The 20839-nt window shown below is 40.4% G+C and overlaps 1 protein-coding gene across 5 annotated transcripts in view; it reads right to left on the bottom strand.

Moving 5' to 3' along the window:
* Window positions 1–20839, bottom strand: part of PCSK5 (proprotein convertase subtilisin/kexin type 5) — a 285728-nt gene that overhangs the window by 91071 nt on the left and 173818 nt on the right. For all 5 annotated transcript variants that reach the window (XM_039544180.1, XM_039544177.1, XM_039544178.1 and 2 more), the window contains exons 11-12: window positions 7194–7311; window positions 6324–6512 (exon numbers count right to left, since the gene is read on the bottom strand). In XM_039544180.1, the coding sequence (XP_039400114.1) occupies window positions 6324–6512; window positions 7194–7311 (307 nt within the window). The remainder of the gene's footprint in view (window positions 1–6323; window positions 6513–7193; window positions 7312–20839) is intronic.

The following is a 20839-nucleotide window of genomic DNA, read 5'->3' as shown; positions in this document are numbered from 1 at the left end:
CAGTTTGATCTGAAATGTGAGCATGCCATCTCGGCTCATAGGATGGTTGCATGTACAACAGGAAAGATATAACTACATAGAAGGAAAAAGGCCTGACTATAGCCACCCTCATCTTTGATATAGAGAACTTGCCCACAGATTCTATAGGTACCAGCATGCAATGGTCCATCTTCATCGGACCAGACATGCGAGGACTTGAGGTTCCACCTGCTGCACCTGGGTATTATTTGTGCTAAAGGTTGTTTGTTTAAAAAACACACTTTTCTATCTAATCTGCTGAAAATCTTCAGAAGCCCCTGGTGCAGGTCCATGAATGAACACAGCACCATAATATAGACTTGTTTCAGGCACAGGAAAGCTGGTGGGGGAGACAGGCACAAGGCAGTACATCAGGTAGGTCAAATTCATCCCTTGGTGAATCTCCATTGAAGTCAATGCTATTATACCAGGAACGAACTGGGCCTAGTGATCCCAAGGCTACATTCATCTTAAGCAGCTGAGACAAGTCCATGTAGAGGGAGCAAAATCCTTCAGAGCTATCCCTTGATATCACAAAATTTAATTCAGCTCCCTTCTTCCTTCCTAATTTATTGAAAACACCATTTACTGGGACATTCAGATAGATTGTAAATTTGACCTGATTCCCACCTGTTCCACTCTTCAGGATGAATCCAGCTTCAACTAAAATTAATTTGAAACAAAAATTAAATGAAGTATTGAGTGTTAAAAGCTGATAGATAGCTACAGGTAGACTAGTATTGCGAGGAACACAAAGGTTCCCTGTACTAATCCAGCAGTAATCTCAGGCCTGATCTAAAAGGCCTGCATTTTTATAGAGGTAGGATATATTGAACTTCATCCTTCTTACAAGCTCATCTTTGGGCATCTCCCAAGACTGGGTTTAGAATAACAGGGAGGATGGTGCCACTTGCTTCCTCACAAAGAACTGAATTTGGCCCTCCAGTATCCGGTGGAAAGATTAAAAGAAAATCTTTCCCCCACTATTTTAAATGTATTTATTTCTGATGCTATTTTTCTGTCTCTAGCATTACTAACATTCCCAGTGCTCCTGAACTTATTTATTTTCCATCTGTTGTCTGCCTGCTGGAAACAATTATAATGCATTGCAGAAGACTTTTTCTTCTGTCAGTTACAGCAAGAGAAGCACACAAAGTCTTTCTTTTTTGCGGGGGGGGGGGGGGGAAGGGGGAGAGGGGAAAGGAGGACAGTAAGGCCAGTGCTGACAGACACAGAAAAGCAGCAAGTGCAGGACTTTGAAGAAATTAGGGGTGGGAGGCAACTGTATGGAGAAGAAGGAATGGCACAATGTCCATTCAGCAGGAGAGAAGGGCAGGGGCAAAGCTAAAGGAGGCAGTGCAAAATAGCAGCCTGGGGATGGGAGATAATTATTCCAGATGCTGGTTCATCCTCATGGGCTGGGTACAGGTAGGTGATTGTATTCTTTTGTTTCTCGTGTATTTGATGGCAGTACTGTAGGGTCACTCTAGTTCAGGGGTCAGCAACCTTTCAGAAGTGGTGTGCCGAGTCTTCATTTATTCACTCTGATTTAAGGTTTGGCGTACCAGTAATACATTTTAACGTTTTTAGAAGGTCACTTTCTATAAGTCTTTAATATATAACTAAACTATTGTTGTATGTAAAGTAAATAAGGTTTTTAAAATGTTTAAGAAGCTTCATTTAAAATTAAATTAAAATGCAGAGGCCCCCGGACCAGTGGCCAGGACCTGGGCAGTGTGAGAGCCACTGAAAATCAGCTCACATGCCGCCTTCGGCACGCGATAGGTTGCCTATCCCTGCACTAGTTGTTAGTGGAGAGGGGTTCTGGGTGCTGTGGCTCAACATCAAAAGTGGGGTTGTCCTCTCCACTTTTTTTTAATTTACCTCGAAAATGTAACACTTTATGAAGTATTTCCAGAATAGATTTTAATATGTTAATGACAGATGGGACAGTCCAGAAATCTAAATAGCTCTATATAAAGGAAAGGCTTCCTCTTCCATTTCTAATCACCAAGAATTTTTATTAAGTGATATTGCAAGTGACACCAGATTACAGGACCTCATATTTAGTCAGAGAGGAGAGTTTTTGGCAGAGGATTTTATTAACAAAATTTACTGATGTCAAAGATTTCATTAGAGGAAAAGATAGCAATGGAAAGCACATCCTCTTGTTGTTGGGAAGTGGTACTATGAATGTCATTGAGATGTAAGCAGATGAAGATAAGGGTCTGGAATTTTGCCACCGTATGGTTAAAAGGCATTCAGCTACGTAGTTCTAACGGGCAGCAGCTGTTTTAAATGTAAAGGATGCAATGTAAACGAAGCGGTGACTTTGGTGGGAGATAAGTGAGCCCATGGCATACTAGTCCCTCTCTGTGTTCTTTCCATCTAGATGGTCCTCTGTGGCCTCTTGATTTGAGTGTGTATTGGGACAAGTCTTGGTCTCTCAAAACTATTCGGTGTGAGTTGCCAAATCCAATGGGCAATTGTTTTGAAAAGGGGATTCTGTTCTGCTTTGGTCCAAATGTAGTTATTATGACTAGCTGAGCCTCAGCCTCACCCCAGCCTGCATTCTCTGAGCCTGTATTTTCCGCTTTTGCAGTACATCCAATTTAATCATGTTTAGCACTTTCCAAACAGCAAAGCAGATGTTCCCTGTAATGCAGTTTTTGAAGAATGCACAAGAAGCTGAAGCCAGTGACAGTGTAATCCACCAAATGCCCATGAAGGAATCCATAGCACCTCTGACTAACGAGTTTTTTTCCTGACGTCATTTTGGGGGATGCCAACATTAAGAACAAAATATTCAGGGGGAAAAAACAACAGATATTGTCTGGGGAATCTACTCATTAATGCAACAGAAACTATGCAGTGACTCTTCTTCTAGATCTGGTGGATAAGAGTGGCACACATGTAAAATGTACATCTGCACTTCTAAGATATTTCACCAGTAAACTGTTTCAAATTAAAACCAGATGAATAATGGTGAAGCAATGAGATTTTTCCTGGGTTCAGTGAAACAGCTGGTATTGCTGCTATTAATCATGTCTGTGTGCATCTAAAGGTCTTGTAAGTCTGAGAAAAGTGTCTCAGTCAGGTAGCAGCAATGTATGGCAGCCTCTGTCTGTAGAAAACCCCCCAAATGATTTGCTGCCAAGGCATCCTTGTATTACCTGTGCACTTGCACGGATTTATTCTGGCACACCTATGACTATCTTAGGGAAAAACAAGCATTGCTTCTCTTTGTCCTAACTAAAGCTGTTAAATAATAACAAAAACAACTCGTTCCTGTATGACAAAATGACATTTAAAAATACACACTCGAATCACTAATATGCACTGTCCCTAAATTGTACGGTTTATTCTTTGCCGATTAAAAGAAAATAAACAAGCCTTCCCATAATCTGAAAACACTGTATCCACCCACTTTTGAACTCTACTGTAAGGAAAGGATTGTTAGGGGCTGTAGTTCATTTGCCAGTCCTGGCTTCCCCAAAATACATCTATTATTTGTTATTAGAATCCTAGAGCTGTGAACTGATGTTAACTGAATCTGATTGGCAAGCTAATATATTTCAGAAGCCTGCATGTGAAAGGGATTTTTGGTGTGTCTGTGTGTGATAATATTTGCTCTTTCATGAATAATTTGTTTCTGGAAAAGAGCTGAACATAAAAGGCCTTTCAATCTTTGTTTTGAGGGTAGCATTCAGATAACAGTGCACGATGAGAAGCAGCCTCACATTTCCATGCTTTACACACACACACATATATCTATATCTATATATATCTATATATATCTTTTGCATCATTTCTGTTTCACTTGCAAGCTCAGAAAATGACTGCCTTTTAAGGAGCAAGGGCTATAAATAGGATGATTGCATTAAATTCTGTACCTTTTCCACATATCAATCATCACAAGAGGTGAGCTGTGAACACTGGAATGTCTTTATCTCCCACCGGTAATGAGTCAGCTGCAACACATGAAAGGCTGGATCCTAAAGTGAGCTCTAGTAAAACCCAAGGGTTTATACCAACTTATTTTATTTGGATATATTTATTTGGACTGCTTTAAAAATGTTCATCTTGAAGCTTTCATGGAAGAACCACTGCACAAAAACAGGATAGAAGAGTAAAGAAAGCCTCCTCCAAGCAGAAAATCAAACTCAAAATTGCAACTGTCTAGATGGACAGAATCTGTCTCTGTACAGGTCAACAAAGAAGAAGGTTCTGTATGGCACATGTACCTGTCAATGTTATTTCTAAGGCATTGATAATGATGGTATCTCAACACTGGAAATACTGTGAAGAAGCTAAAGATTTCAGAACAAATGGTGATTTCCCTCTCTATTCCATGTGTGAACTTATATGCTTGAAGGATTTTTTAAAAAGTATTTATGGGCATAAAAGATTCTACTTGGGGAAAGATTTTAGTGAGAAGATGGGTCTTACACTTCAATCTGAACAAAATCATGTTTGGAGTCAATCTATCTCTTCTATCAAGGAGCTCCACAGCATCTGTTCTGCCACTACGAATGCTCTGTTGCCCAGGTCAAAGAGTTGACCCCTGGTTCTTTATAGCTGTGTTGTCCCAGTGGAGCTCAGCTGTCCTGGAAGACCAGGACTTCTGAGGCCGTCCCTGAAGTAGCCAGGTTCCAATTTGTTAAAGGCTTTGCAGATAATGATTGGGACTTCACATTTTTTTTCTGAAATGAATGAGGACCTGATGGAGTTCACAAAGCACAGGTGTGATGTGCTAGTTTTGGTTGTTGTTGCTAAGGCAACATGCTGCACTAAATTCAGTCTTTGTGAGATAGCTGCATTCAACCCTATGTAGAACTACAGCAGACTAATGTGGTGAGTCACCAGGCAAAAGTGTTGATTATCCTTGCATGAGAAGAAAGGGCACATTTTTCTGGCCAGCTGGAGATGCAAGAAAGCATTCCTTGCCACTGTGGCTATTTGCATGGCTGGGACTAGCAAGGAGTTTGAGGAGGACCCTGAGGTGCCACTCCATTTTGAAAATCTGTGATCTGATGAGATTCCCTGGACCATTGATTGGTAGTTAAAGTTTTGGTGAGGATAAGGTACTGGCAGGGTCTCTAAAGAGTGTCCCCTTCCAACTGACATTATTCATGAGCTGGGTTTAAGACAACTGCTCTTCTTCCATCTGTTGATGGATGCTGAGGGTAAGTGATAGTGATACACATCACTTCTAGGCATTGGGGCATCCTGGTGATGGAGGAGCTGTCTCAGAGAATGAGACACTCTGTCGGATCTGGATAAGGTGTGTCCCAGTTTCTCTAAGCAGTCTCATATAGAGCTGAAAGAGGAAGGGAGAGAGACTGAGCATTGTGGATCGCTGCATGATAGAGGCCTAGAAACAAACAGCAGGTGTCCATCACAACTCTACGGAAACAGTGAGATAGGAATGTGGGTCCACTTGAGAGATGCCCATTAAAAAATCTCATATGAGTGTCAACAATTTTTTATGATCAACAGTGCCATGCCCGCTCATAACAATAACCATGTTTTCCTTCTTATTCTGTCAAGAGCCTTTTGTGGCTGGAGGAGACCACTTCTATATACTCTGGCAAAAGGAAAAATGGAAGGGGAATTGATGAGGAAAACAATTACAGAGGAATTAGGCCACTTTGTCCTATGTTTATTATTTGGGAGGAAGTGTTAAGGAAGGAGGGATGAACAATTATGTATTAATTGTCTATAGAAGACTTTCCCCCATTCAGCTACCCTCCTATAACACTCAGACTATCAAAATTTCCTTTGCTTCTGTGCTGAGCTCACAGTTGGGAGGGGTTCTGTCAAAAAACTCTGCTTTCTTCTGTAAAGATGACACTCTATAACAGCTTTGCTCTAGTCTAGTCCTATACTAATGCAATAATGACTACAGAAGCAGCAAAGAATCCTGTGGCACCTTATAGACTAACAGATGTTTTGTAGCATGAGCTTTCGTGGGTGAACACCCACTTCTTCGGATGCAAGCAAGGATGTTCACCCACGAAAGCTCATGCTACAAAACATCTGTTAGTCTATAAGGTGCCACAGGATTCTTTGCTGCTTCTACAGAACCAGACTAACACGGCTACCCCTCTGATAATGACTACAGTCCTCAGAGCTAATTACTGCTTCATTTCCCCCATCCCTTCCACTCCCCTCCCCCAAGTAATTAGGTGCCTATGACTGTTAACACACCAACAACAATTATTTGATTCCTCTCTATGTAAGCTACAATCTCACCCCAGCTCTGAGCTCTGACTGGAGTGCAAAGTTGAATAGGGTTACTGTACCTGTTAGCCAATAGCTGCGACTTTGTTCCAGAAGGAGAGGTTAGGAAAATTGCCAAGTCTCCACGCCGAGGATGGGTAATAGTGATGCGCACAACCACGTGCTCCAAGTAGATCACATGGTGGTTGGAATTATCTGAACAGCCAGTAGCTTTGTATACTGAGTGGACCTGGCTGTCGGGCCGAATTGTTCTGTAACATAAACATATACCAACAACAAAGTTGTTTCAGGCTTGCTCTCTGGAGAATGGAACCAAATCATCCTTGTATGACATTTATTGGTCAGTGTCAGACTACTATTTTTTAGTTTAAAAAATAAAACTTTAGCATTATCTTAGTTACCTACCAGGCATCTCAGTTAGCATAATCTTAGTGACCAGCTGAGATTTGCTGATGGCATCAGAGAATGTCACAGGATTACAGTTTGTTAATTCACAGAAATGCCTGGCTCCATGGTTGTTGCTTAAATAATTTTGGCTACTATGTATTAGATATTGAATATCATTAACAAGCAGTGGATCAGATCCTCATCTGGTATAAACTGGCATAGCTTCCCGGAAGTGTGCCAATTTTCAGCAGCTGAGGATCTAGCCCATGAAATACATTTTTCATTTTGGAAGTAGGCCTGGAGACTGATATTTTCTGTGTAGCCATAGAACAGGCTGGGCACATACAGTGAGAAAACAAACTTCCCCCAGGTTGTGGGGCTTGACTAGATGAGCTCTCGATGTCCCTTCCAGCCCTACAGTTCTATGATGTATCAAGGGCAGGATAGCTTTCACATGGGCAAATCAAAGAGAGCACAAGGAAAGGTATATTGTATCAATTCCTTTACATGTAAATATAGGAACCAGTGATTATACTGTGTATTACTTGGCTTGGTGATCCGTGCTTTCCACACACACATGCTGTTGAGGGACTGTTGTCCATTTTTCTGCTTCCATCACCATAGCTTCAGCATCCATCAGTCCAAATCCATATAAGTGGCTCACTGTCAGATGTAAACAGAATGGTTACAATCGCCACATAGCACATTGCTGTTTGGCTAACAGAATGGCATCATTAGTCATTGCAGTCATCAGCTAAAGGCTATTGCTTCATTTCCTCTGCTTCATTCCTTTTGCTCAGGAGCCAAGAGCTATTCTGGCAATAAGGGCTATACCTAATTTGCACAAAATAGAACATATTGCAGCTGTTCAGATCTTCATTGCAGACATGGCCAATGGAGACTACAGATCCCAGCATGCATTGCTTCATCAAGAACTGGGTAGCCCAGACACTGTAAAACTCCATGGAGTGCAACTGCCTTACAGACTGCCCTTTGGTCACCTGCTTTAATTCAACCCAGTCCTTTACCATGAACCTGCAAACAAATGTTAGAAGGTTGAAGAAGCCAGAAATGTGATATCTCTGATTATTCAAATGCCTCACAACCGCAACTACAGACACATTCTGAAGGTGGCTGACTCACTGGGCTTTTGCAATTTACACAGGGCCAGGCTGTGGCATTTAGATGCTGGTACAATCCCTTCCTTGTTTCCTTGTGCACAGGGGGAGTGTGGATGTTGCCTCATTCTCTCTCAGACGGTGCAGTATGTTCCTCCTGTGCAGCCGGCCAACTCTTCCCTCCATTCTTGGGGTAATTTGTGCAAGGAGGGAGAAATCCCTATACTTCTCCAACCCCAGGGGCTAAAGTCATCCCTGGCCCTTGAGCAGGGTGCAAAGCAGAAGAGGGGATAGCTCCTTGCTCCATTCCTTCTGCACACCCGCACAGAACCAGGGACAATGAAGCCCATAGAGCAGTCATGACCGTGGACTCCTCATATCTCTAACACTAGCAGTTTTAAAGTGGAAAAACCATCATGCAGCAGACTGTTCACAGTAAACAATTCCCTTTCTGGGAGAAATTCAATTTCCTGTCATACCTAATAATTAAGTTCAACATCTCAGAAGGCAGCTTAAAAATGTTATCTTTCCTAATTTTAGGTGAATCAGTAATTGAACCCAGATGTATAAAAGATATGGAGGCCATGAAATGTGTGACAGATTTTCTCCCTCATCCTGCAAACTTTCACTTTTGACATTTTAAAGTGATAGTCCTGCGAATATGAACTTGATCCCATTGTCTAAGGCATGTCAATGATTTCACATACCTGCTCTTGAAGGGTAGAAAGTTACTTTTGATTTTTTTTTTAAATAAAGAACTTAAAATGTTTAGTACTTAAAAGGGCTTAGTAATAAGCAGCTTCACGGCTTGCACTGAAAGTTTCACTCACTGACCTGTTAATCATCTGTGAATTTTTTTTAGTTCCAATCAAAACAGGAGCTTGCAATTGGATGTTGATTAATTAGAAGGGACTGCAAACATCAGTGACCATCTGTTACAGCTGCTACAAATCTATATCTTTGGTAGATTTGTTTGGTGGAGGCAGTGGAAGGAGAATGGTATGGGAGCGAGTACTTTTAAATCACAACATTTTGTATTGATAAATCAGGTTAGACTGCTACCACAGACAGTACTACAGACAAAACCTCAGAAAAAACATAAATGCTGTTTTAATCTCTAACGTGACAAGGCATGGTGTAAGTCTTTCTAGCTACACTTTGCAGAAAGTTTATGAAACCAGCTTCCAATCAATGCCAAACTAGAACTCAAAGGATTGCATCTAACATTCCCCCCCCCGCCCCCCACAAAACCTTGTTAAACAAATGACAGTTCAAAGTATAAAACCGATCTATACTTAAAGATCACAAATTCCAAATATGGCAATATCTAAGGCTGGCTGAAACGGCCAACTGAAGAAGGTTCTTCAAAGGAAAATCCTGCAATGCATAATGAGTGTGCAATGAACTCTTATTCTTACACTCTCCTTTCCCTTTAGCCCCAAATGCAAGTGCACATGGAATGGAAACGTGCATTCTAAGAGCTAAAACATGGCTCTTCTAAGTGATTGGGCAGCTAACATTTTCAGAATAAAACATACCAAAAAAGACTTCACAGTGTATAACAGATTCATGCATTCCAAGGCCAGAAGGGACCATTGTTATGATCTTGTCATTATGATGTTACACTTCCTGTGTAACACAGGCCATAGAACTTCCACACGATAATTCCTAGAGCAGATCTTTTAGAAAAACATCAAATCTTGATTTAAAGATTGTCAGTGATGGAGAATCCACCACAACCCTTGGTTCATTGTTCCAATGGCTAATTACCCTCATTGATAAATTTTTTTGCATTATTTCCAGTCTGAATTTATCTAGCTTCAACTTCCAGCCAGCGGATTGTGTTATACTTTCCTCTGCTAGACCATTATTAAATATTTGTTCCCCGTGTAGTTACTTATACACTGTAATCAAGTCCTTCTCTTTGTTAAACTAAACAGATTGGGCTCCTTGAGTCTATGACTAAAAGGCATGTTTTCTAATCCTTTAATCATACTAGTGGCTCTTCTCTGAGCCCTCTTTAATCTATCAATATCCTTCTTGAATTGTGAGCATGAGAACTGGACACAGGTTCTAGCAGTGCCAAATACTGGTAAAATAACCTCTTTACTCCTATTTGAGACTCCCCTGTTTATGCATCCAAGGATTGCATTAGACCTTTGGGCTGTCACACTGGGAGCACATGTTCAGCAAATCTTTTTCAGAGTCACTGGTTCCCATGACAGAGGCCTCCATTGTGGAAGTATGGCCTACAGTCTTTGCTCCAGATATACACATTGACATTTAGGCATATTAAAACGCATATTGTTTGCTTGTGCCCAGTTCACCAAATAATCCAGATCACTCTGTTCAGTGACTTGTCCACTTCATTATTAACCACTCCTCCAAGTTTTGTGTCAGTGAAGATATTATGATTTTTTCCAGGTCAACTGATAAAAATGTTAAATAGCAGAGGTCCAAGAACAGATTCCCGTGGGACTCCACTAGAAACACTCATGCTTGACAATGATTCCCCTTTTACAATTACATTTTGAGAACTTATCAGTTAGCCAGCTTTTAATCTATTTAATGTGTGCAATGTTAATTTTATATCATTTTAGTTTTTTAATCAAAATGTTGTTTGGTACCAAGTCAAATGCCTTAGAGAAATCTAAGTATATTATATCAACACTATTATCTTTATCAACCAAATTTATAATCTCATCAAAAACAGATATCAAGATAGTGTGACAGGATCTATTTTCCATAAACCCATGTTGATTGGCATTCATTATATTACCCTCCTTTAATACTTTATTGACTGAGTCCAGTATCAGCTGCTCCGTTATCTTGCTCTGTTTTGATGTTAGACTGATAGGCCTATAATTACCCAGGTCATCTCATTTACCCTTTTTAAATATTGACACAACATTGGCTTTCTTCCAATCTTCTGAAATTTCCCCCAATCCTTCAAGACTTATTGAAATCAACATTAATGGTCCAGCATTTAAAAGACCTCAGCCAGGTCTTTTAAAATGCTTAGATACACGATATAACTGCTGATTTAAAAATGTCAAACTTAAGTAGATGCCAGATAACATACTCCTGAGATACTAATGGAATGGAAAGAGTATTATCAGCATCATATAATGGGACTACATCATCAGTTTTTTCCCAAATATAGAACAGAAACATTTAATAATAATTCTACCATTTCCATCTAGTAATGGACCAATATTATTGTCAGGATTCCTTTGTTCCTCATATACTGCCTACTTATTGTCCTTTAAATCTGCTGACTATAGATTCCTCCTTGTGTCCCTTTGCTTCCCTTATACATTTTCCACAATTCCGAGCTTCCTAATTATATTCACTACTATACTTTCCCTTTCTTCCATTTGTTATACATTTTTACATTTTTTTTATAGCTACCTTCACTTCCCCTCTAAACTAGATCAGTGTTTTAAACAATTCAGCCTTCTTCCTCAATTGTGGCATTCTGGACATCTAGTGAAGTATTCTTAAACGATTCCTAATTATAATTCACATTTTTCTGATTAAATTTTTCCTCACAGCTGATTTTGGCTCATAATTGTTTTCAGCTTTGTGAAACTGGCCCTTTTAAAGCACCAAGTATATATATTACTGATTTAGACTTTATTCTGTTGCATATTATAAATGTGATCAAGTCACGATACTTGCACCTAAGCGACCATTAATTTTTATTTTTGTAATCAGTTCCTGTTTATCTGTGAAGATGAGGTCTAACACAGAGTTCCCTCATGTTGGTTGCACACTTCTTGAGCTAGGAAATTGTCATCTGTGATATTTAGAAATTCCAAGGATATTTCAGTATTGGCAGCCTAAGACCTCAAAGCCCTTCCCCCAGACTTTTGAATTCTTTGTACTGAAAAATACTGCAAATGTCTACTGCAAAAAATAAATGGACAAAGAAGAAGGTTCATCAATACTATATGAGGGCAAATAAAGCAGGGGCTGAGCAATTCCTCATTTCATAAATGTGGCCACTGGAGTCAATGAGGTTAAGTGAAAAAGCTCTTGGGTGTAGATGTCTTCTTGGGAAAAGAGGGACTTTTAATTAACATACAGTTATCTACTTATCTGTCTGTTTTTATACTGTGCCCATTACTGTGGTATGCAAGATCTTACTGAGGAACGTCACGCCGTTCACCCACACTAGGACCAGCTATATGGGTGGAAGTGGCTCCCAACATGCCTATCAATTGTGCAGACATCATTGGTATAGCAACTAATTTCAACAGGAGGGAATGAAGTCTGTGTTAGTGCCACCATATTACCCAATAGAGAAATCTTTGGGATAACTCATGGAAATATAGTTTTTTTGCTCCCAGGGGAAGCAGTTGGCACAGCTGATATGTTGGGAGACAGGGGATAGGGAAGAGCCAAACCTTTGCTCGTTCCCCACCCTTGCACACCCACTCCTGAGCCAGCTGAGTGGGAGGGTGAGTAGCAGGCTTTGGTGATGGCAGAAGTCTGTTCAAGGACACCCCTGGTCAGGCAGGCCTCCGGTTGAGCCCAAAGTGGTTTCCTCTACCCTACTTACACGCTGAGTTTCCTGAGGAACCAGAGCCTGAATATTCACACTTTAAAAAATAGCTGGTTTGAAATATTTACACAACCCCCACTCCCAATCTTTCCTACCTTTAACACCTATTTTTAAAATGAAGTTGTGCTCATTTTTCATTCATGAGATGAGATTAACAGTAAGGGTGATGGTACTTATGTTAATTGTCCATCACCATCATTACAGTTAATGTTTAAACTCTTTTGTATGGAAGAGGAGAAGTAGAACTAAGAGGCTTGGCACCTGTTTTTACACACACACACACACACACACACACACACACACACACACACACACACACACACACACACACACACACACACACACACACACACTTTAACCATAAGTACATACTTCCTTGAAAAATATTCCCGTCCAAATCAAGTCAGTGGTGCTACTAAATACCTCCACGTGGTAACCTTCCAGACAGCTGATATTTGGCTGTCTGCAGTGCCTACACTTCAAAGCCCTTGATCAAGTGGGTTTGGCTGGCAGCTGCAGGGACTGAGACTGAAGGGACTGAGACAGGGCCATCATTTTCAGACAATAAAAAATAATTTAGGAAAACATTACAGAGTTAACAAAAGTTGCTGATCACTCCCATCATAAAAGAAAAGAGTGTTTAATCTCCTTTCCCACTGTCTTCAAATCACACCCCTTCATTTGTACACAAACTGGTGATGCTTATGAACTCTACTTCTACTGTGTCTGACAGTAACCAATTCTGGCGCCTGCAAGAATGGTAAAAAATTACTTTGACAGCACATATGGGGCTAGGCGTGCCATTGGGGTAACATCTAGAGATGTGATTGCCATTGGAAAAGAATGCGGACTTACTTCTGCTGACATAGGTAGGAAAACACCATTAGCAAGGTAATCATGATATGTTGTGTTTGCTGTCTAGTGAAGGCTGATATAGGTGCAGTGTAAGAGACAGGCACACTACACATTATGTGCTGCACATCATAATCACTAGGAATTATTATTGGGTTCATTTGTGACTTTATGGCTCTCCCTATGTTAGGGATGGTGTGGAGATGGCTTCAGGGGGATTTCTGCCTCATTGACAGAGAAGAAGAATATGGAATGGGAGCAAGCCTGCTGCTGTACCATTTCAGTAGCAGTGTACTCCCCCTCAGTGCCCATTTAACTCTGCTGGCTGGTCAATGCATAGGAAGCCCATGGTCCTGCCTCCTCTCCACTCTCTTTGCCATAATAAAGCTGTTGGGTGTGTTCGTCTGCACTCTCTGAGAGGAGAGACTGCAACCGTGCTCCACGGGTTGCTCAGGGGTGCAAAGGGCAAAGGTGTTCCTTGAGCCATGTCTCTCCTCATGCACACACACGTAACTTGGCCCACTATTGTTTATACAGTTTCACAGTTGTGCACAGAGCTTTACATATATATAAAAGGAGAGATTTAAGGGAAAACCAGTCTCACAAAGCAAATATTGAATTGTAGCTGATCTCTTTACTCTTCTTATCATTAAAGAAGAATAACTAACATTTCTAGAGGTTAATGTCCATTTATTTATCCACAGAGCAGCTCCTCCAACCCTCACTATAAAATCAGAGACCATCTAGCAATGATTAACTGTGCAAGCTTATCAGATCTTCCCCAGTTTTTCTAGGAAAGGTACGTAATCCCTTTATTTTGGGCCAACACTCTCATGTATAGGAAAAGATGTAGGATGTTTAGGAAAAGACTGTTCTTGTTTATACATAAAGGTGATGTAAACTTCATATTATGTGCTGCCCCCTCTGAAGTGGAGCCTTTAAAGGACAGAATCTATTCCCAGGATTGGTCATATGCAGAAGTATTAGTGGCTGTTATTCATAAATTCAGTCATAATTTAAAATCTCGCCAGTCTCTAGGTGAATTGGGCCACATTGAAAATACAGTGCTTATAATGTCTAATAGAGCCAAACAGAATGTAAGTTATGCTGCCACATTTTGTCCTTGACCATTTTAATGAAATGATCTTCAGTTCTTCTGATCATCTCTTCTCACAGACCGTTTAGCCACTATAAAAGAGCCTGATTATTATATCCCTCTTCAGATACTGGATTGACAGAAACAAATGAAACAACTACATGGGAGGCAGAATGTTTTCTCCTCATTTGATATTATCCAGCAATTATCATTATTCCCTCTAATTTTCCAATCCCTGAAAACGGCTTTGAAAGTGTAGAGGTATTGTCTAATGTTCACGGTGGTGCATGCTTTACACTACCAATATTGAATCAATAGAAGACACTGCTGGCAGTATGAGAGTTTAGAAATACATCTGGGGGAACAGTCTCAACTGGCCTAAATTGCCAGTGAAGTGAATTTACACTGGCTGGGAATCTGGCCCCGGATCTCATCTCAAGCCACTGGTACGTATCCAGCCACCTGGAATCTGCAAAATTACTTGCCCGAAATGCCACTATATACGGCATGTTTCTGCGCTTTTAGATATTGCTCAGCTAGATTGGGAGAAATAAAATCACAGGATTTCTTTGGATTTTTGGATTTGTTTTGTGTTATTCAAGACCCAGACATCTATATCAATCTCACTGAAAATCAAATGAGGACAGAATCATCTGCAGCGAAATGCTTTAAAATACAAGACTGTGCTAAATATTCAGCTGAATCTGAATTTGTTTCCACAGCTGTATTGGTTTTGTGCATATTTACCAGACAGAGGTGCAAGTGTAACTAGCCCTGTGGTGAAAGTAAACAGGAACATTATTACACCTGATTAGGAAATTTTGCAGTACTCCTCTTTACACAGGATTGCTCTGTTAGACTGTGTTTTAGATCTTGGGTTTTTTTTTGGTTTTTTTTTGGATATGCTGATGCCAGATATTGGGCTGGCAACTCTGTACTTGACAACAGAGATTCTGAAACATCTGTGTTTAATTGGCAGTGAAAAGCTTCCCCTTTTCAATTCTCCCTGCTTGCCCGTAGATTGTCCTTCTCCTCTACAAGGATGTCTGTATTTCACAGGAATTTGGTCAATATTTGTTTTTTTTTTTTTAAAAAGGATTTCACAATATCTTAAACATGAGGAGATTCTTCAGGCTCCTGAAATTAGCCACTCTCCCCTTCTTACTCCTCCTCCAACTTTTTCCACCCCTCATCTTTCTGCAAGATGATCTTAGAATAGATCTTCTTCCCAAACTTCTACTTTTGACAGGTTATTAAAGATGGATAACTTACTAAATAGATATAGTCCTAATTCCACATTGCTTTAATTAATTTTTGTCATTTGATTAGTTTTACTGCAAATGTTAGAAGTATTTTGGTATGTCAAGTATAAAGCAGATGTATTTAAAGGAAAAATGCAGGGATGGTAAAGGATGCTACAAGGAAAATGTGTTTGTTTTTAAGCAGCACTGCTTAAGCTTTGTCCTATTTTGCCTGTGTCAAATTTCAACTAAAAGAATTTTTGAGATTTTGAATTAGAACTTAGTGTTTTTCAGCCACATCCTTAAATCCCAATTCACTTGGGTTGTGCCAAAAACTACCAGTAATTTAAAATAATGGGATTTGACTTTTGAAACTCATAACTGTACTGCACAGCCAACAACAAATTATCTGATACTGTTCTTTTTACTCTTGGGGATAAAACCAACACTCATGATTTTCAAATTCACATAATGTATTTGAAACTCAAAGGAGGGCATGGAAAGAATGTAATCGTATTCCTTGCATTTTTATGTTTCTGCTTATAACCAAAATATAAATGTTTCTGCTTATAACCAAGACAACAGAAAACCACATATTTCCCCAAAATACAGATAACTCTAAGGACTCGGCAGGATTAGAAGGAATTTTCAGTTTCTGTTCCAAGTATCACATAACATAATGGTCTGTTTGTAGGACAGAAAGGTGCACTGTGTACTACCCTCTTTATTATATTACATTATAATGGGATATACTGAAAATTTGGGGGCCAGATATGTAGATAGAAAAGTGATAGCAAATAATCAGAAAAAGGATACAATGTATGTTATTTGTTCAATAAAACTTGTGCTTAACTTCTACATGTAATTACACTAACTCCTCACTTAACGTTGTAGTTATGTTCCTGAAAAATGCGACTTTAAGTGAAACGATGTTAAGTGAATCCAATTTCCCCATAAGAATTAATGTAAATGAGGGGGTTAGGTTCTAGGGAAATTTTTTTCATCAGACAAAAGACTATATTATATATATATATACACACACACAGTATAAGTTTTAAACAAACCATTTAATACTGGTACACAGTGATGATGATTGTGAAGCTTGGTTGAGGTGGAGAAGTCGGAGGGTGGGATATTTCCAGAGAATGCCTTACTGCTAAATGATGAACTAGCAATTGGCTGAGACCTTAAGGGTTAACTCTCACACTCTACCGTACAAGGCAGCAGGAAAGGAGGGAGGGCAGACAGAGACACACACCCTGTGTGTGTGAGTGAGAGAGATGCGCATTTCCCCTTTAAGTATGAAGAGTGGGGGTCAGAAGTACAGTGCCTTGTTAATTAGATCAGCAAGCTGAGACCGGACCACAGCTGCCTCGAAGCTCCCTCATATATATATTTATATATGGAGATATACCTATCTCATGAAACTGGAAGGGACCCTGAAAGGTCATCGAGTCCAGCCCCCTGCCTTCACTAGCAGGACCAAGTACTGATTTTGCCCCAGATCCCTAAGTGTCCCCTCAAGGATTGAATTCACAACCACTCAAACCACTGAGCTATGCCTCCCTTGTTATGCCCCCCCCGCTCTATGGAAGACAGGGTAAGCGGGGTGCAGACGCAGGGGGGAGGGGGACACCCTGACATTAGTCCCCCTCTTCTTCCCCTCCACACAGCAAGCAGGAGTCTCGGGAAGCAGCTCTAAGGCAGAGGGCAGGAGCAGCACATGGCAGTGGGGGGATGGACAGCTGCAATTGCGAGCCTGCTGGGCAGCTGCTGCACAGAGAACTTAGGGGAGTGGGGAGCTGACAGGGGGGCTGTTGGTCCACCCTGGTTCCAACCACCCACCAGCTAGTTCCACCGGGCTGCTCTTCCTGCAAGCAGTGGACAAAGCAGGCAGCTGCCAAACAACATTAGAAGGGAGCATAGCTCAACTTTAAACGAGCATGTTCCCTAATTGATCAGCAACGTAACAACAAAACAACGTTAACTGGAACCACTTTAAGTGAGGAGTTACTGTATATCAACCCAGTGACTGATTATTGTATCAGTACAGCTTGATTTCTTCAGACAATACCAACACTATATTATCCAACACCACACTCAAGACTACCATATAGATTTTATTGATAGATCGAACTATCTGAAAGTCACTATTGACTATTCTGTGATCTATAAGAAATAAAATAAAGAGGTCTGTGGCACTCTGGCAGAGCAGCATGTGAAAGTTGATACTTCCACTGTCAGTTCAGTCTGGTGGATAAAAAATTCCATTTGCAGTTTTGTCCTGCATCCTTTATGAGACCTAAAACCACCTTAAAAAACAACAAAGACCACCTTAGCATGCAGAAAATCAACCTGTAGATTGCATTTATAATTACATTCTCACAGTAACTGCCTATTTCAGGAATTTAAAATACACCTACATATTAGCTTATTCACTAAATGAAGACTGGTTGACTAAAGGACTTGTAATAGGAGACAGAGCTCTTCACTTCTGGGTCTCTGATGCAAATCAGGCCCTGGGCAGTAATGAAAGTCATTACTCTCTGATGGTCATTTGGTAGCTTATGAGAAATAGGTCACTAGTTAAGTCCGCTACCCATGGATGCATTGTCATCCACATCACAGAAAAACACCATTGCATTTATCATATTTGTTGAGAATCTTATCAGAGTGATCAAGAAACCTGCTGTTTCCTTTGTCCCTAGAAAAGTTGCCTTGTGAAAAGTGTCGTGATAGAATGAGAAAACCTGCCCTACCCCTACTTTTTCTAGGATTGCCCCCCACCCTCGGGTATGGGTATCACACTGTATAATAGGATTTTGGCCATAAAGACCGCACTGTGGCCATTCATTTCTATCTTTTATAAAATGACTCATTCTGTATGAAGGGAATTAATCTAAGGGTTATATGCTGGTGCACTAGCTTTACAAAAGGTTTGTTGAAAGAAAGTTGGCTATGATGCATGTGTGGTAATGTAAGATATAATTTTTAAACTCAGTGATGGTCATTTTACAGTGTATTTCTCCAAAAGAGACAACTCCATTGCAAAACCAACTGTCTGTAAATTTTCTTTAAACAAAACAAGCCATTTGTGACTGGAGCACAACATGTATTTAAAAAACCCACTCATTTCCCTTTTTAAGACTCTTCAGGCCAAATTTCTCCTTGAATGTGCATCTGAGGTTTCCCCTAGATATTAAAAGCAGATGGATCTAACCATATTTGGATTACAGAAAACAAACAAACAACCTTTCACTGAGAATTTATAAGCAAATAACTCAGAGCAAATTATGACAGATTAGTTGAGTGAATTAGAAGTGCAAATGGTGAGAGATCTTTAGCTATAGACACACGAATACCATTTCTGTGCTGCTTAGAGTATCAGGTGCATAGTGAAGAACATCTCTCTTGTGTTGGCTTATGTAATTTCTGTATCTTTTTGAAAGTGCTTATGTTCCAGTAAATTATCAACAGTTAAAAGAACACCTGACTGAGCACAGGGACAGTATCAGATTTCAGCAACAGATGGATGAATAAAAAATACATTGTGGTTACGGTATACATATTTAATAAATAATAATACAAGTATTTATAATTAAATATCCATCTCAATAACCCTGTAAGGTGAATAAGTAGTATAATAGGTATAGATAAGTGAACTAAGACAAAGAGAAGTTAAATAATTGGCCAAAGTCTCACAGAGTAATTGGCAATGTAAAAAATAGACCTAAGGGTGACATCCTGGACCCATACAAGTTAATGGCAACGTTCCCATTTACTTCAATGGGACCATGATTTCACTCTAAGAGCCCTGAATCCCAGTCCCAAGCTCTGTCCACTAAACAATATAGTCATCCTGGTGGCAGAATATTTGTGAATATAATTACTGAAAATACCCAATAAAACACAATGAAAATCAAACTCCATTGGACCTTAGGGACGCATTTTATTTAAAAAGAAAAGAAAAGAGAGAGAGAACTGAGCTCCACCCACAAAACTCTGCACCTAACATCTGTGCATAGAATTCCCATGGGTGTATGTGTAAAGCTAGGCAGCTAGATTGCAAAATCTCCCAATTTCCAAGGACGGTTGTTATAACAGTGACATCAACATAATTATGTGATTGCACATATTCCTTGGGCTTTTTATTTTTAAGGAGTAAAGGCAAAGTGTTCTGTCTTTCCAGCATAACCATTTCTTACTCAAGTTTAATTCAGTAACTCTAGTCTAACTAGGAATAGTTATTATTGCAAACTGGAAAGGTATCATTTTCGTTTTTCATGCAGAGCCTGAGTCTGTTGACCTGTAGGGCACGCATGCTACAAGGTTAATTTTTCTCCCCCCAGGCTTTGAGAAAGGGTTGGATTAAGGTGTGTTAAAGGGGAAAAGTCGAATGTTATTGTATCTGTGGGTTGGCTGGTGTTGGTGCTGTCAGTTCAGTCTGTAATTTTTATAATGTATATTTCTTGAAAATTGTTTATTCATAGCCTGGATTATGCAATGGATACCAAGCCTGGAAGCTCTCTGGGGCAAGGACTGTCAGGGCCGGCTTTAGCAAGTGCGGGGCCTGATTCGAACAGTTTCAAGGAGGTCCCAGCAGGGATGACTGGGGGGAAAAAAACACACACACAAAAAAAACCACGTGGGGCTTGTACTCACCGGGCGACGTTCCTAGTCTTTGGAGGCGGGTCCTTCACTCGCTCCAGATCTTCGACGGCACTGAAGGACCTGCCGCTGAAGTGCTGCCGAAGACCTAGAGCGAGTGAAGGACCCGCCACTGAAGTGCTGCCCAAGACCTGGAGTGCTGCCAGGTGAGTAAAAATTAAAAAGAAGCCTCTAGCCAGGGAAGGGATTCTCGGCCACTTGCCCCCCCCCGGAGGCCCTGCCACTGGGCGCGGGGCCCTCTTAGGCACGGGGGAATTGGTGGAATTGTCCTAAAGCCGGCCCTGAGGACTCTCTTCTTTATTGCTTGTTTGTAAGGTGCCAAACACAATCCATCTCATCCTTGAATACGGTTTGTAGGTGCCACTGTAATATAAATGTCTATGGCCTGATTTATCACTGTGTTACACCAGTTTTAGGGTAGATTAAGTCCACTGAAAACCATGGAGTCACACCGCTGTCAAACTGAACCAACATAGTGGTAAATCAGGCCCACAATATATGAATACTATAAATGCAGACAAGCAAATTAGGACGTATTACAATATGTTATGGTCAATCTACGTTTTTTTTATGTATCTAGTCATTGATCTTGAAGAGGTGTGTCCGCTCAGACTTTCCCAGTTTGATTTTACAACCAATCTCTTGGTTC

The sequence above is a fragment of the Mauremys reevesii genome, linkage group 6, assembly GCF_016161935.1.
Source record: "Mauremys reevesii isolate NIE-2019 linkage group 6, ASM1616193v1, whole genome shotgun sequence".
Classification (NCBI taxonomy): Eukaryota; Metazoa; Chordata; order Testudines; family Geoemydidae; genus Mauremys; species Mauremys reevesii.
The sequence above is the reverse complement of the archived record's forward strand: the minus strand, read 5'-3'. Positions and strand labels throughout refer to the sequence as shown.